Source organism: Bactrocera tryoni, chromosome 2 (assembly GCF_016617805.1).
Source record: "Bactrocera tryoni isolate S06 chromosome 2, CSIRO_BtryS06_freeze2, whole genome shotgun sequence".
Classification (NCBI taxonomy): Eukaryota; Metazoa; Arthropoda; class Insecta; order Diptera; family Tephritidae; genus Bactrocera; species Bactrocera tryoni.
The window spans coordinates 75,802,589-75,819,268 of NC_052500.1; the positions used below are offsets into that span (position 1 = coordinate 75,802,589).

The following is a 16,680-nucleotide window of genomic DNA, read 5'->3' on the forward strand; positions in this document are numbered from 1 at the left end:
TTAGTATACGATAGGTGCAGGTGTCTAAAATTCCGTCGTTCTATGACAGACGGGTCTACGTAATCGGATTTTTATCCGACTAGGGACTGTCAAATCGGCAACATTTCTCCAAAAGGAATGTTTTCAGCTAATAAAAGAAATAACATGCCTAAAGTATAGTTGTACAACAAATAGTAAAAAATTGCATATAAAAAGCTTTATTTAAAAAAATAATTCGTAGGAATAATAATAAAAAAATTGCATATATGTATTTACAATATGTATGCTCTATTGTAGTGTTGTGGGCGAAAATTAATAGAAATGGGTCAGGTTAACAAGGCTTGTAGCAAGAATATAATACATTGTGCAGAATTTACACTTTTTGGCTTAAATTCAGTAGGAAGGTTCTCTTTCGAATATTGCGTTAAAAAACTAGTATTAATTGTTAATTATTATAGTCGTAGTCTTTTTAAATAAATTCAGCGCTTTTGGTGTTTTCGTTTAATTATCAACCCAATGGCTTTGAAAAAACATTATTTTTTGTGAAAATGTTCTATTCTAAAAGCAGTGCAAAGCCCTCTTCTTTGTTAAAGTCACTAGGATTACAAAGTTCGCAGTGCTCATTGTCAGGCCCACCAGGCACACAGTTTGTATGGTACACATGACCACATAGGAATGCGACAACATCATTAAGTGGTGGAATATGTTCATTCATGCTAATGAGAGGACGATTACATTTCAAACAACGCTCTGACGAGGGAATGCAACGTCCACGATTTTGTCTTTTCACTACTCTGGCATGACGCTCATAATAAAACTCCCATTGAATTTTTTGTGCACTCTTGCGAATTTTAACCTAAAAAAAATAACGTTTCAGTGGTATGCATAAATTGGGTAGAAACTCAGTACACTTACCTGCAAACGATAGTCCCATAAAAGTTTGACGACGGCGTCGCGCAAGCCGGGAATATTTTGACCAAGTTTGATTTTCTCAACAACAGCAACCGGATCGACGTAGTCTATCAAAAATTATTAACGATTATTCATGTGTAAATTTTTTTTAAATTAAAATTGCATACCAACAATGCCACTCAACAGCTTGAGTACAATGGTAGGCTCTTTAACTGACTCATCTATCAGTATATTCCACAAATCCGAATCATTGTGCTCTTTACAAAACTCAATAGCCATTTCAATGTCTTGGATCTGCGAGCGATATGCTAACCATTGTATATATGTAATTTGTAAGACATATTTATGATTAATTACCTTTTCAATAATTATGTTTAAGGCCTCTATAGTATTGCCCATTTGACCCAACAGGTATACCATCTCAGGATAGAATAATTCGCGTTTGCAAACATCCAAAGCTTCTTGCATTGGATAGTGATTGGAACGTTTTAGAAATGGTAATAACTTTTCCGGCTCGTATTTTGCATAGAGATTTACCAATTTCCAATGATATTTACCGCTTTTATCCACCTTGTCTAAAGCATCCAAATACTAAAGAAATAATTTGAATTCAATAATTTTTTTTTTAATGTAAAACAAAATCTCACCCAATATAAATACTCTTGATTTTGCTCCAATTGCTGCACCACAATTTCCGGTGAAATTTTATTCCTTTCGAATAAAACTTTAAAGGCACGCTCACGATTCAGCTGTATAAGTGGTATAATCATTTTGTGTATTGCATCATAAAGATCATAACGACGTATCATTTCAAAAACATCTTCATTTTGTAGTCTGCAATTAAAAATTATGTATTATTTATTTTTTTGTTGTGAAAAAAAAAATTACAATTGTCTACTTACTTCAAATACATTCGCAACGCACTCTCATAATCGCGCTGATGCAAATAGAGTATGGCCAATGCTTCCAACAATTCATTCGCATTTTGTTTACGGAAATTGTCGTGTATTGCATTAATGACTGCCGCACAATCGTATAAGTTTGATGGCCACTCTTTAATAAGGTTCAAAAATCCCTTGGCATCATGCTTCAAATATTCATATAATACCAACTCGTAAATATGCGGATCAAGTTTACAGTCATCGGAGGTAGGTAGATAGGCGCTAACCGAACGTAACTGATGACGTTCAAAGAATTTGAATACTTCCTCTTCCCATAACGATTTTTTATTGCCCAAAACACGTAAACATAACTTCGCAGCATCGTCAAACTGATTCAACGCCAATAAATGATTTATATATAACCTGTTGGGTACATTAATAAAAAAGTTTTTAAACTTAACAATTGAAATTAAAAGGAAATTCGCATGTGTATGTACTTGGCCACAGATAGCAACGACCAACTGCCGCCGTGTGTGGATATCACTTCCATTGCTTCCTCGAATTTTCTATAATGTAAAAAAAAAAACATTGAAATTGTAAATATATTATTGTTATAGTTATGAATTTTCATTTCCTCTAACAATGTTGCACCTTTTACAGAAATCTATAGCGGAAGTAAAGTGTTGTATGTAAACACTTAAAAACCACCGACATGGCAACACTATATTTACTTTTGTCAATAAAACAAATGGAAAAATCGGTAGCGAGCAGATTTTGGCACAGCGCGTATTGTAAACGCATATTTAATATTTTTCTGTATCGGTATGTAGTAATTTATAATATAAATTTGTTTACTGAATAAAGTTTTATACTTTTCAGTTGAATAGCTGTACATGCAATTTGTACGCAACATGTAAGGTTGAGTGAAAAAAATTACTACTGCACACACACACACCAACACATGAATTCGAGGACCAGGCAACCGGGCACAGTGCGAGTATAGTTTAATTGACTTTTACCAAATACAGTTGCACTGAAAGCTTCAAAATTATTCGTCCAACTGCACGTTCGCTCCAAACACGCAAGACGGAGCGTGAATTCAAGACTTCCAGCACTGTTCATACACACAAAATGAGGCGTATGAATAATTTAATAACACTTTTTACCGCAATGGTAGCTTTTTTCTTTGGCTGCTTTTTGAGTAATATGCTCAATAACGCCGAAAAATGCTTGACACATAAAAGCGGTGTTAGCCGAATTGACCCACATCCGGATATTTTCCTTATGATATTAGTTACCACAGCGCCACAAAATGTTAATCGTCGACTAACAATGCGTCAAACTTGGTTGCGACTCGGACAGCCATTGGATATGACTTACTACCCTGAAAATTTAGTTTACATGCCCAAATATGACGAGAGTGGTCATTTGCAAATGGAGACCGTGTCCGATCAATCGAATCGTTTGGCTGCGTATCTGCATTGGTATGATAACAATCTGAATAATCCTGAATCCACGCGCAGAATTATAAAAGTAAAACATTTCTTTGCTATTGGCACGGCGGATATGCCGGCTGGTTTACGCGCAGAATTGGATCGTGAACAGAAACTTTATGGTGATATGTTGCTTTTGCCACGCCTAAAGGATAACTTTGAAAATTTAACAGAAAAGATGTTGCATTCTATAGAAGCGCTCACGCATCACTATGAATACAGTTATCTACTTAAAACGGACGACGATACATACGTGAAATTGGATATTTTGCTTAATGAACTGATATCGTATGATCGTAAATTGGTGCGTAAAACGCAAGAATACGAAGGACAACCGCTGCCAGCACTATATTGGGGGTACTTCCTTGGCAGAGCCAATGTAAAGACAAAGGGGAAGTGGCGTGATTTAAATTACCATTTATCAACACATTATATAACATATGCCTTGGGTGGCGGTTATGTAATTTCACGGAAAATCTGTGAACATATTTCAGCAAATGCACAATATCTTTCTGCCTATACAAATGAGGATATTTCCATGGGTTTGTGGGTGGCACCGTTTCGAGATGTGTATCGACGGCATGATCCACGTTTCGACACACAATATAAACCACGTAAATGTCGACGTTATCACATTGTATTACACAAACTTAATGAAGAAGAAATGCAGCAAATTGATAATGGTAGCATTTGTGTCAGAGGTGGCAAAGAGGAAGAAAAGGACAATGAACAAAGTACATCTTTAAAGCCATATTTTTATGATTGGACGAAATCGGCTGATAAATGCTGTGATACATATGTAAAATAAACTCGTGAGCACAAAATTCAGCATACAAAGCAGCGAATAATATTTAGCACATCTTATTTATGTATATATGCAAGCGGATATGAGCATAAAACGAGCAGTAGGTAGTAGTTAGAAAATTCGTGTCTCTAGTGAATACTTAATAAAAAAATAATAAATAAATTAAGCTTAACCGAGTAAACTGGTGTTTTGTATAAAATATAACAAGAAAAACAAAGAATAAAAAAGTTTTCCAGTTCCCACTACAATCGGGTCTAAGTAAACGGAACGGACCCGGATTTTTATTCGGCGAAGGGATGTCAACTTGGCAGCATTCCTCGAAATTGCTTCAGGAATGTTTAATGCCACTACAACAACAATCAGTTTGTATGACAGCTATATGCTATAGTGGACCAGACGGATATAGTTAAATTGAATCATCTCACTACGCTGATCAAATATATATGATCTCCATTATTATAATACGATTTATTATATTGAGATTTTTTATATCTATTGGTTGTATAGGTTGTATCCTTTGTGGTAATACTGCTAGTTATATACTATGAAAAATATTAAAAGTATTTGCGGTAAAACTTACCGATGGTCAACTAGCCATTTAACTCTATCATCCGTTTCGTATAAACTAGCCACGACAATATCCTTTGGTGCGACAATGAAGTATCGGTTTTCTTCTATAATACAGCCTAAACTATAATCATTGACGGTATATTCTTGATAACTGCAATTAATAATAATTTTCATATAATTATTATTTTTCACTTACAGTGAGAACTCAAAGTTTAATGCTCACCCACGCAATGAGAGACTATCGGTGCAAATTTCTTCACTACTATTTAATTTATATTCCATAACACATAATACGGGCCGCAACGACTTTCGTTCTGCATCTTTCTCTTTTGGACAGCCCAGCACAACCAATTGATTGGAGGTGAGTGGTGCTAGGCCAGAAATATAAAATGTGGTTTGAAATGTTGATACTGAAATTATTAATAAAATTATTTTCCATCTAATTATGCAATGTAAATTTCTTTACTTGGATCAACTATAAAACCAGGTAAGTCTCTGGAAGCCACTTCTATTGAATTTCGTTTACGTATAACACAAATTCTTATGGTATCGACCCAACCAATCAGTAATGTAGTAGCATTTGACCAACGAAAATTGCAGCGGAAATTCTCTAAACGTGCGCTAAAATTAATGATAAAAGATAAATTAATCATGCAAAGAAGGAATATTTAAATTATAATTATACTTGACAGGCTCTTCCCATTTCATGAGACCAAGCGAGCACTTTTCATTCAGATCATAGACACGCACACCGAGATAGCTTGCCCAAGCGACAAAGGAATCATTCCAACAAACGGATAATACATAACCTTCGGCGCTGGATAGTACGGTTGTTTTTAATTTTTTCAAAAAATTTCTTTCATACAACGTAAGCTTATCGTCACCTAGAGCAGGTCATAAAAGTATTTGACACTTTATTTTCGCTACACCAAGCTATTTGTTGTATAAATTCTCCTTACCAACGACAAATCTTTTACCAGCTACTGCCTTGGGATCTGGATCAAGAGCTACAGCTTTTATCGATTTCCCAAATTTTAGATTTTGATTGTTTTCATCGCTAAATAAACCAGTAATATTCACCTGAAATATTATTTTAAAAACATTTGCAATACAAACTAAAATATGTTTTACACAACCTTTCCGTCATCCGAGCAGGTGGCCACATATTCTGCTTTTGCATCTACATCAATATGATTGACAGCAACAGTATGTGAAAAATCATTCGGTCCATCTGAAAGATGTGACGTTACCGAATTGCCTTGATGATCGAATATATAGACACGCCCCAAAAAAGTTCCAAATATCAAAAACTATAGGAAAAATTGTCATAGCCATTAGCTGATAAGGTTTTAAATTTATCTTATTGGTCAAACCTTTGGGTGCACCGCACTACAGGTGACAACGTCGGAGTTTAAAACTTTTCTCAGGTCATTAGCAATGCGTTGGTATTTAAATTTGGGTTCGATTTCGTCCTCAGTGCTTTCTGTCTCTGTATCCTAAAAATTATTATTTTGAATGTGAATTACTTTACAGTTGAAATTATTAAATTTTTTCACTTACACTATTATTAACAGCTTCCTGTTCTGCCATTGCGAAGTTAGGATAAGAAGAGTTTTAGCGAAACGCTTTGTGATTATAAAAAAAAGTATGCTATTGATTTTTGCAGCATTTACTGCATCTTCCAGTTAATTTTAAATATAAAACTACAAAAATTCTCATTTGCTGGATCAAAACAAAATTTACATCAAATTACTAAATTAATCAGCTGTTTAAGAAAGTAGGCACAGTGTTGCATTTTCGATTTTTTCCCTCTTTAGGGGATTTTTCACAATTGTCGTTATACCCGGGGTTCGTAATTTGGTTGAGGTATTCGAGACGTTTGCCTAAAAGGATTTTGCTTACTTTCAATAACGTATTTTGTTAGAATTTGCTGATATTGTAAAAAATGCCTTAAAGTGCGTACAGGCAGTTTTTGGTAAATTTAAAATTGTTTTTGATAATCGGCACTAATTTAATTATCGTAAGAACTAGTTTTGCAGGGAATCGATACAAACCGTTTTTAGCCCGCCTCCCTTCCTCTTGCCAACCACAGATCGCCGGTAAATAATTATTTTCTATTAGTTTTTGTTGTTTCATCTTTTTTCCAATGTGCTTCATCCTGCTATGAAATCATTTGGCTTTCAAAAATTATATACCCTGACCTACAATTAGTTCGTATGCAAATAAAACACAAATTTTTATTTTTGTTTATTCCTTTATTTTTGATTTAAATAGTTTTTTAGCACTTTCTAATAACTTTGCTTCGTTAAATTTTTTATTCTTACGTAGCGCTCTATATATTCTATGTGTATGTATGTATATGTAAAATTTCATTTTTCAAAATACAATAAACGTTTATAAATATGTATTATGTTTTTTAGTTTTAGTTGCTATTTATATTTTATTTTTTCGCTACTGTGTTTTCTTTTTTGTTTTTGAAATGCTAATAAAAAAAAAAAGTGTGCACTACTCAATTGTATGAAGTAGCCATGTACAATATGCACTCATATATGTATGATGATATAAGAAAAAATGTAATTTTTGTGTGACATTACTAAAAATGTTATTTGTGACCAATGAAATTATTATCTGTTACTTAATATTAAATGTTTCGATTGAATTTTGTGGATATACAAATATTTCGGATAAAAATTTATTAGAAAAGTAGTTAAACAGTATTAAAACAACGGTTCACAATTTTTAATTATATTGATTATTGTTAACAGCATCGATTAATGTCTAGCTAGATTTTTCAACCTTCTTTTACCACTAACCAAGAACTTATGCCGATAATTCTTGAAAGTCGATAGCTGAACCTAGCAACTATTACCACTTTACAGACATATTCGCTAAGTGCGGTTAGTTAAAAAAGGAATGAAATCTTTTGTTTTAAATTTCGGCATAAAATAGGTGACATACATGCACATATACTGCTGTGCTATTAAAAACGAATGGAGGGTTGCGGAAATAGTTCATAAGTTTTTATATGTTTAAAAATCTAGCAGCGTTTTTCTTTTAATTTTTTTCAATAAATCACTAATTTATACACTTCTATTATAATTAGCGAAAAATTGTTAATCAAATCTTCAAAGCAGCAGTGCTATAAGCTACGAAGTTGTGAAAAACAAATACTTTTAAATATATGGTATAAAATAATACAATCTTATCTTTTAAATTATTATTTAATAATTCATATTTAATAAGTATATATGCATACAAAACTCTAATCAGTAGTTAAATAGCATTTTAAGGGACATATTTTTTTGCATTTAAAATGAAATTTAAAATATATAACAACAAAAAACACATAAAAATATAATACAACTAGCCCTTATCGCAGTAGCACTAACAGTAAACATTTTAATATATGTAAGTAGAAAATAATACACAAAGTGGATAAAATAGATAGAGCTGTGGAAAAATATGAGCCTGGGACAGATAGTAAATGTTGATGTCTCTTACAATAAAAACCAATTAAAATTTACGTACAAAATATTTATATAAAAAATATACACGAATAAGTTGGTGTTTTTTTTTCGTTAGCGTTTCGCTTTGTTTCTTTTTGAATTCGTACAATTTTGCTTTTACAGTGATATTTCCACTGACTTTCTTATGCGCAGGCGACGGTGATTTTCATATAATCTTAGCGCGCCTCTTTAATTATTTCTAGCGCGTAATCAATTTTGCCACCTCTTAAATCTGCTTTAAGTTTGCCCATAAATTATGCAAAAATTATGAATACTATAGTTTAATAAAATACTTAAGCATACATATATGCGCATGTGTGTATATATGTATGTAAGTTCCTGTTTTATGTGTGTGTGTGGGTGTGTATAATGAATGTATTTAGTTAAGTCGCTGTTAATTGCTGTATGGCGCTTCTAAAAGATTTGCCACCATAATTTTAATTTTTTTCAATAATTTCGTTTTACTCTTTTCTTTTCTTCTTTTAGTTATTAACATTGTATCATCTTTGCATTGTCGCATTTTAAATTTTTTTTCTCGCATATAAATAAATTTTCGTTAATTATAATTTTTAATAAGCAATTAAATACATAATACTAAAACTACGCCCCCCGGAAACTAATCCTATATGTATGTATATATTTATATATGTTTACGTCGACAAACAAGCAGCTTCCTAAACTAGCTATAGACCTAAAATGTGATCATAACATTGTTGTTTTTGTTGTTTGTAACGTTTTCCCACCCGCTATTCCAACGCATTTAGGCAGTAAATTCAACTGCTATAATCATTACATTCTCCCAGTGTCCAGTAGTGATCCAATATATCCTCGCTGGTGAAACGTACTTCGGGATCGGATTGCAGCATGTTAGCAATGAGATCGCGTACACCATCACCAATGTCCGACCAGTAAGGTTCTGGGAATTCATATACACCGGATATAATGGCATCGAATAGCGGTTCTTGTTGATTATCGGGCGAAACGAATGGTGGAAAGCCGCAAAGCAAGATGTAAAGTATTATACCAGCAGCCCAAACATCGATCTGCAAAAGAAAGTTTATTTTTGTATTTAAAATAAAAATGAAATATGGCACAAATATATTGAAAAAAAGTGGGTTTGGTACGTACCTTCAGACCGTAACCTGTTTCCATTAGGATTTCAGGTGCAACATAAGTTGGCGTGCCGCATACAGCAAACAATGGTTCGGTCACCTCACAGGCCAAACCAAAATCAGCCAATTTCAGTTCAGTTACATAGCCATTGGCATCCAGCTCAACCTGTATTATTTAAATAAACAAATTAATAATACATTTTCAAGCTTTTTGTATGCACCAAGAGCTTACCAATAGATTCTCGGGTTTGATGTCACGATGCACAATGCTCATGGAATGTAAATAGGCCATGGCGGAGGCCAAATGCTTAATCATTACACGTGACTGATTCTCAGAGAAGCGTGTTACACGTGTTATAGCATCAAAAAGGTCACCACCTACAGCAGAGATATAGAATAAATATTAATTAATTTTGTATTAAAATAAAACCTTGCACTTTTTAACTCACCGCTTACATACTCCAACACCAAGTACATATTCGCTTGCTGATCAACATCCATAATTAAAGAAATAATGTGTGGATGTTGTAATTTTTTCATTACACGCACCTCAGCATCGATGTAGTGCTCCTTGCCTTTACATTTACTTTTATCGATGATTTTCAACGCATATGGCAAACCGCTCTGCCGATCTTTGATCTTTAAGACAACAGCAAAATTGCCATCACCTATAATCTGACCCAATGCGTAACGTTCACGTATTACACCAGGCAGTTCGCTTGCATCGATGCCGCTCTCATTTAACGCGGCCAAATCTTCGTCAACAATTTGATCACATGGTTCTTGTTGATGATTTTGCTGATGTTTTGCGCTATTCAGATTTTTACTCTTTACTGGCATTTTCGGTTTGGGACCCTTATATGTCGTACCTGCTGTACGCAGTGACTTTCGTATGGCCTGTATGGCTTTGTGTTCGTCAGGTTCGAGTTTGAAATCTTCTGGATTATTAACACGCTCTGTGCCATAGGCAAAGAAAATGTCATCGGGACCGAAGAAATCGGCCAACTGTACAACCGGACTACCAGAGAGCGTAAACACTTTGCGTACATAACCTGTATCAAGGCGTACTACTTGCGTGATGGCGGTTAATACATGATCAAAGCTCGGACTGTTGCGTTTGTTTAACAGTAGGCGCATAATCTATAAACAAACATGATGAAAACAGTGTAATGTAGTAAATAAAAATTTTATGAAAAAAAAAAACAAGAAAAAACGTTAACTTTGGTTGCACTGAAGCTCTAATAGCCTTCGGAGATGCATTTCTTATGGCATAAAAGAGTATAAAAAGATCTTTATGAGTTTGTATGACAGCTATATGCATATTGGTTCGATCTGAATAATTTGATCGGTGATTATAGCGCCGCTTTAGAGTAATAACCCATGCATAAAGATATCTTGTCAAATAAAAAGTTTTTAATACAAAAAATTGATTTTGATCGAACAGTTTGTAAAGCAGCTATAACATTCAACAATTTGCAAGCCTCTGGGGAGAAGAGGACAATTGCACAATTTCAGAACGATATCTGTAAAAATATGGGACTTGTTCGTATATATACAGACAGACAGTCAGACGAACATGGCTAAATTTATCCATTACGTCATTATAAAATCTTCAACGTTTATTTCTGGGTGTTACAAATTTCGTGGCTGCAAACTTAAGCTACCTTGTTCAGGGTATTAAAACAATTTCAAAATAAATAGCTTCACTTACAGTTCGTGGCTTGGTGCCATTCCTTATCAGTGTCACAATACGGGGATGTACCACACGGTCGCGTTCGCTTAATTTTAGCACTGGACTGCCATTAGTGGCACCAGCTGTGGCATTTGTGCCATTACCGGTTACGCCACCTCCAGCTACGCCGCCACCGCCGCTATTGTAAGTGGCCGTACCATTCTTAAGCGGTGAAGATGGACGATAAGCTTTGGACAAACGATTGTTTGTCTTGTTGGAGAGTGTTAAGTTGGCCAACGGTTGTGAGGAGGTGTTGTATTCGATTTTCTTGAAATTCTCATTATTACAGGAACAAATGTAACTTTGGCCATCTTCGAGTTCGTCCAAAGTGGAGATCTTAAAAAATAAAAATTAATATGTAAATAGTTTAAGGAGTAAAATAGACTGACCTTTTTGCCACACATGGTATAAATGGTGCGCACAGCCCCTGGAATTTTTACGTTATCCTCTAATAAACGTGTTAAGTCTTCAAAAAGGCTCTCGAATGATCTGTAATGATTTATTAATTGCATTAAAAAGTTTACAATCAATCAATCATTAAGAGCTGATTTCACTTGCCTATAACGTTCATTTGAGACTGGAATGGTTATACCCGGATAGAAACGATCGCCATTGCGATAGAATTTTATTCGTCTCGCTTTGCGTGTTGGCGTACGGCTGCTAGAAATACGCTTCTTCACCTGTGATACTGCTAAGGTGTTAATTGTTGTATTTGTAGCGTCAGCACCATTGCCATTGATTAAAGCTTCGGTAGAAGAAGTTGTTTTTATACCTGTTGCAGCGGCGGCGGTGGTCACTGACGTGGTAAGGCCCGTGGTCGAGCTGGTAGTAGAGGCACCGCTTAACGAACCATTCGATTTACAATTGAGATCGGCACCCAAACTGACACTGCCACTATTCAGCGAACTATTTAAATCCAAATCTTGCAATTCTTTTTCAATCTCTGAATTCGAACTGGCCGGACTGTTACTGCGACTAAGTGTGATGATACTGTTATTCAGTTGCGCTTGCTGTGATTGTGACAAGGCTGGCGGTGATATGAGGGAATTGTTTAGGTGATTATTCACCGTCTGAACTTCCATTCTAGAAAATATGAAAAAAAAACAAGAGAAATAAGTTTCGTTACTTGTGTTATTTACTGTTATTATAAGCAACCGGTTTTAAAAATAATAATTCTTTATTATATGTTTATTTGTACAACAGCAAAGGAACATTGCAAAACCTGCATAATTTCAGTAATTTTAGCACAGTGTAGTGTGTGCAATTTTCTCTGCTTAAAAAACTGTGTTAATTGTTGTCATACAGTATGTGTTATTGATGTATGTATGTATGCATAAGGAATGTACATATAAGTATGTATGTACTTCTCTTATGTTCACTTTATCTAGCATCTCTGTTAAATTATTTTATCAACCATACATATGTGTGTTTATTAGCGGCGTACACTTGAAATCGTGTAGAATATATTAACAACAAATTACTTTTAATAAGTTGGATACAATATTTATAAATTCGGTTCGTATACAGCTCTTCGCGGAAATTTCTTTATTGATAAAATTAATATAATTTTTAACTTTTATATTTAGAAATTAAATTGTCTTAAATACAAGGTATTGGCTTGGCTTCAATGCGACTCAAGTTTTCGTAACTGTATGTTTCAGATTGTGTGATGGTGCTGGGAGAGTATTGCACGTATCTATTTGGAAGTTTGAGTACAGATTCACAGTAAAGAAAGACCACTCTTGCACTTAACCGGAACAGATCCGTATTTTTATCTGTCCAAGGACTGTAAACTCGGTGCCATGCCTCGAAATTACTTCAGTAATGTTTTCTGCCGCTATAACAACCATTCTTGCTCGAGAGCATTGAATGATCGATGCTCAACCGCAAATGGGGTGCACTAATGTTCTCTCCAACCATGGCACTCAATGCATTTCGCATATAGCGCCCATAGATATAGCCGGAAGTTGTATGGCCACTAAACTTGCTATCTGACTCAGAGAATCGGGGTTGCTAAATGAATATGAGTCTGAACATTCGGAAATCCTTACACGCCTTGACTTCGTACCGGATCTTTCGGAACATGGAGTCGCCAAACCAAACTATGGTGGCACTTTTTCTGCTCACGTACCTGCGAGGGAGGGGTGAGTAGAGATAGATGCCGCTGAAGGAGCATTTTCTTTGAGCTACTTTACGGATGCGTTAAAGTTTTCCCGCAAGGTTGATAGAAGAGTATATTATCAGGAACTCTATTAACTGCAGTATCAGACTTACGGCCTGTTTTTGTGTTTCTCAAAGCGAGGTTGCTGTCATAATGGCAGCTGTAGATTTACTGCTCCCGAGTGCAGAATCCTTCAGAGTAGTAACAATCCACTCTGATAGCAGGGGTTGCTATCATTGATCTCACTAATCGTGCGTTCAAGGTTGTCTAAGGAATGCCTAACCTCATTACCAATTGCATCGATTCACTTTGTGATAAGACTAGTAAGGATGGCAGGTCACAGCGGAATCGCAAAGTTGACGATCTGGAAAGGAGCTGCTGTTAATAGAATGGAAACATGTCAGTGCTCCGCTCACTTCACGCGTTCTACTACCGAATAGCGCTGTCGCAAGACTCTAATGCCTACGGTTGATCGCAAGAGATCCCGTGAGCTCTTTGTTCGCATTAAGTTTAGTCTCTTTCTAGTCGTGGGGGTGATAGCAAGTCGTTTCTCTGTCAATGTCCATGCTATAAGATTGAAAATCTTACTGTATGCCTGGATGCCAGTTGCATTAACAGTGCCTTCTTAATAGTCCCGCCTTTGGTAAACAATCTAGCACCCACTTTTACATATCCCCCTGAGTTAAATAAAAATTTAATGGCTAAGTATATTTGTATTGGTCTCAAGACGCTTTGTCGACTTATAAGATCAGATGCAGGAGATCTATTTCTATGTCTTCAAAAAGGACTACATATATATCATCAGTTAAAATACAAAATAACGTAACATCGCTTTTCCTCAGTAGTGCGTTGCGATTTTTACATTGGATAAAAATATCGAACAAAGAATTTGTCTCAAGTTTTGAATTTCTAACCAAATTTCGTGTACTTGGAAAAGGCTTACGGTGATTCAGTTTTAGCAAAAACAGAAGCCCACGAGTGGTACAAGGTGTTCAAAGACGGTCAAAAGATCGTTGGAGACATGCCTCGTTCGGAGCAAACTTCGACCTCTTCAACCGATGACCGTTCGAATGATTTTAGTGGATATTTGGGTATGAAACGCGTTCTTTCTCGACTCGTCCCGATAGAGCTAAATTTTTTTCAAAAAGAGTACCGGTCTCTTTGGAAATGCTTGATCGTGCAAATTCGATCCCACATTCATGGAGAGCTTTATAACTGGCGATGGGATATGGGTTCATGAGTTTGACATGCAAGTCAAAAATCATCGGAATGGAGGAAGAAACGAAACCCAAAAAATCACGACAAAGCCGCTTAAAATTCTAGATGATGTTCATGGGTTTTTTCGACATTCGATGTTTGGTGCACCATGGATTTGTTCCGAAGGGACAGACAGTCAATAAGGAGTTCTATTTGGTCATATTGAGGTGTTTGTGAGAAAATATCCGTCGAAAACAGCAGGAAATATGGAAGAACAATTCATTTACAGGATGATAATGCACCATCGCATCGAGCCACGATTGTGACCGAATTTAAAACCAAAAACGCAATGAATACTATCGTTCAACCACTGTATTCCATTTGCTCCCAAAAGTGTTTCGAGGACTGGAAAAATGGTTGCCATAAGTGTGATCTGGTGGGATTACTTTGAAGGCGACAAAATAAATATTAATGAATAATTAAACATTTTGCGTTTTATTTACAATTTCCGGGTCCTTTTTTGTCACAATGTACTTTTTAAAACAATATATTTCCATCATAATGCAAATAAACGGGTTTTCATTTCACTATGTCAATAAATTATATATTTAAAACAAAATCTTCAACACCTTAGCACCCACTTTTCAAACTCAATAAAATATACTAATATACATACAGCCATATTATATTTATGTAAGACTAAAGAAAATCTACTCGACTATGACGACAGCTTACGTAGTCATATGTATTAATATATGTACGTATGTATGTAAGTGTGAAAATTATTTATAAATTAAACATGCGCATAATACTTTTGTACTGAAAATCGCACAAACAAACAGGTTTGGCAAAACGTGGGTGGGTTGTCGTAGGTGAAATGCGCTCGCAGACACGCTGTCTGCTGGCAAAGCTTTGCTGTAATATAGCCAAAAATGAAATTTAATAAGGCTCATTGCAAATGGATACAAATATACATATGTACTTATATAAAAGTTTTTAACAATACTTTCACTTAATACTTGCGATGAAACTAAGCAGATTTTCAACACAATAATTAAGAAAATTAGTCACACTTCGGTATTGATATGAAAGCATAGGGAGGAGGTTCTATTATCAGCGTTATTATACCCACATTTTGCCGTATATGCGTTTTCATTATTGTTCATTAGTGTTTAAAAATTTTCTTCTCTCTCTGTAATTGATAATTTATTACGTTATAAAACACACATCGTAAATGCACTTGCATATATACATACCATTTTCGATATGAAATACACATACATACATACATGATTATGCACTATTAAATTAACAGCACTTTCATTCGCCGTTTAATTAGTTTTTGTATGTGAGTTTGTTCGTTTTTTCATCAAATCGTCCAAAAATATGACGATTGCAGTTAATCAGAGTAATCAAGTTATAAAATTTGAATGGCTATGCGAGTGTGTCTGTATGTATATGCTCAAACGGTTTATTGCAGTCATAAAATATGCACATCACAGCAACAAAGTATGAATATTTGAAAAATTGTTGGGCTTATGCTATATTGTGTGTTTGAAAAGTCACACCATATAAATTATAAGCTGTAAAAGCGATGCTGAATGAAAAGTGCTGATTTAATTGCAAATATGCATGTAGAGATATTTGCGAAGCTATAAAAACGAGACCCCTCATGGCATTAGACACATTTTGGAAAGATTTGTTGAATTTCACTTTCAGTTTTTTTTTGGTTGAGCAATGTTGACCTTACTTGAAATCGAACCTTCTGCGAAATTAAAAAAAAATCAATTCGATAAATTATACTATACATTCAAATCAATACCTCACATAGTTTTTGAGCTATTGACTTCGAAAGTGGAGCCGCTCAGTTCAATCAGCTCGATCAGTTTATATTTGTACAAGTTTTTTCTCAAAATTTGCTGCAGTGTTTACTCGGTGACAAGTCTTTTGATTACTATTCAACATTTTCTGCATGTTTTGTATATTTTTCTTTTCATATAATGATTCTATCTGATCAAAGGCGCGATTTCGCCAGGTCAACGTCTTTATTTTTTAAAATGCCGCCATCATGCTATTTTTTGATTTTTTCGACCGCAGAACATTGTGTGAACAATATCTTCTAAAAGAGTTTTTTTAGGGTTCATCCACGGAGAAAATCGGAATCACTGCCGCAGTGATTTAAAAAAAAGAAAATATGTATTTAATTTTTTCTTCAAAAATTTTACTGAAAATATGTTTACCCTTAAAAAATTAAAACCATTGACAAATTGCCAATAATAGTTTTCGTTTGTTACAAAAATATTTAATTTATTCTGCCATATGTTCGTGTTGT

At 34.8% G+C, this 16,680-nt stretch overlaps 3 protein-coding genes across 9 annotated transcripts in view; 1 reads left to right on the top strand and 2 right to left on the bottom strand.

Annotated features, from left to right (window-relative positions):
- Window positions 1-181: 181 nt before the first annotated feature.
- Window positions 182-6,381, bottom strand: LOC120768403 (vacuolar protein sorting-associated protein 41 homolog). Its single transcript, XM_040095078.1, has 15 exons — window positions 6,201-6,381; window positions 6,014-6,136; window positions 5,777-5,950; window positions 5,600-5,720; window positions 5,326-5,524; window positions 5,107-5,261; window positions 4,864-5,050; window positions 4,651-4,791; window positions 2,270-2,338; window positions 1,794-2,195; window positions 1,539-1,725; window positions 1,249-1,482; window positions 1,059-1,185; window positions 895-998; window positions 182-835 (listed from the first exon to the last, which is right to left on the bottom strand). The coding sequence occupies exons 1-15, from the start codon at window positions 6,228-6,230 to the stop codon at window positions 533-535; spliced, it is 2,556 nt and encodes an 851-aa protein (XP_039951012.1). The 5' UTR covers window positions 6,231-6,381; the 3' UTR covers window positions 182-532.
- On the top strand, window positions 2,416-4,251 carry LOC120768407 (beta-1,3-galactosyltransferase 6). The gene is made up of 2 exons (XM_040095087.1): window positions 2,416-2,594; window positions 2,652-4,251. Exon 2 carries the CDS (start codon window positions 2,904-2,906, stop codon window positions 4,071-4,073), a length of 1,170 nt encoding a protein of 389 aa, XP_039951021.1. The 5' UTR covers window positions 2,416-2,594; window positions 2,652-2,903; the 3' UTR covers window positions 4,074-4,251.
- Window positions 6,382-8,618: 2,237 nt separating the features above from the next.
- Window positions 8,619-16,680, bottom strand: part of LOC120768404 (serine/threonine-protein kinase GA29083) — a 72,005-nt gene continuing 63,943 nt past the window's right edge. For 6 of the 7 annotated variants that reach the window (XM_040095083.1, XM_040095081.1, XM_040095082.1 and 3 more), the window contains 7 exons: window positions 11,549-12,073; window positions 11,380-11,479; window positions 10,970-11,326; window positions 9,708-10,398; window positions 9,491-9,636; window positions 9,275-9,424; window positions 8,619-9,189 (listed from right to left, as the gene is read on the bottom strand). In XM_040095083.1, coding sequence (XP_039951017.1) covers window positions 8,920-9,189; window positions 9,275-9,424; window positions 9,491-9,636; window positions 9,708-10,398; window positions 10,970-11,326; window positions 11,380-11,479; window positions 11,549-12,073 — 2,239 coding nt within the window. In that variant the 3' untranslated portion in view covers window positions 8,619-8,919. The remainder of the gene's footprint in view (window positions 9,190-9,274; window positions 9,425-9,490; window positions 9,637-9,707; window positions 10,399-10,969; window positions 11,327-11,379; window positions 11,480-11,548; window positions 12,074-16,680) is intronic. The other variant, XM_040095085.1, reaches the window with a different exon arrangement.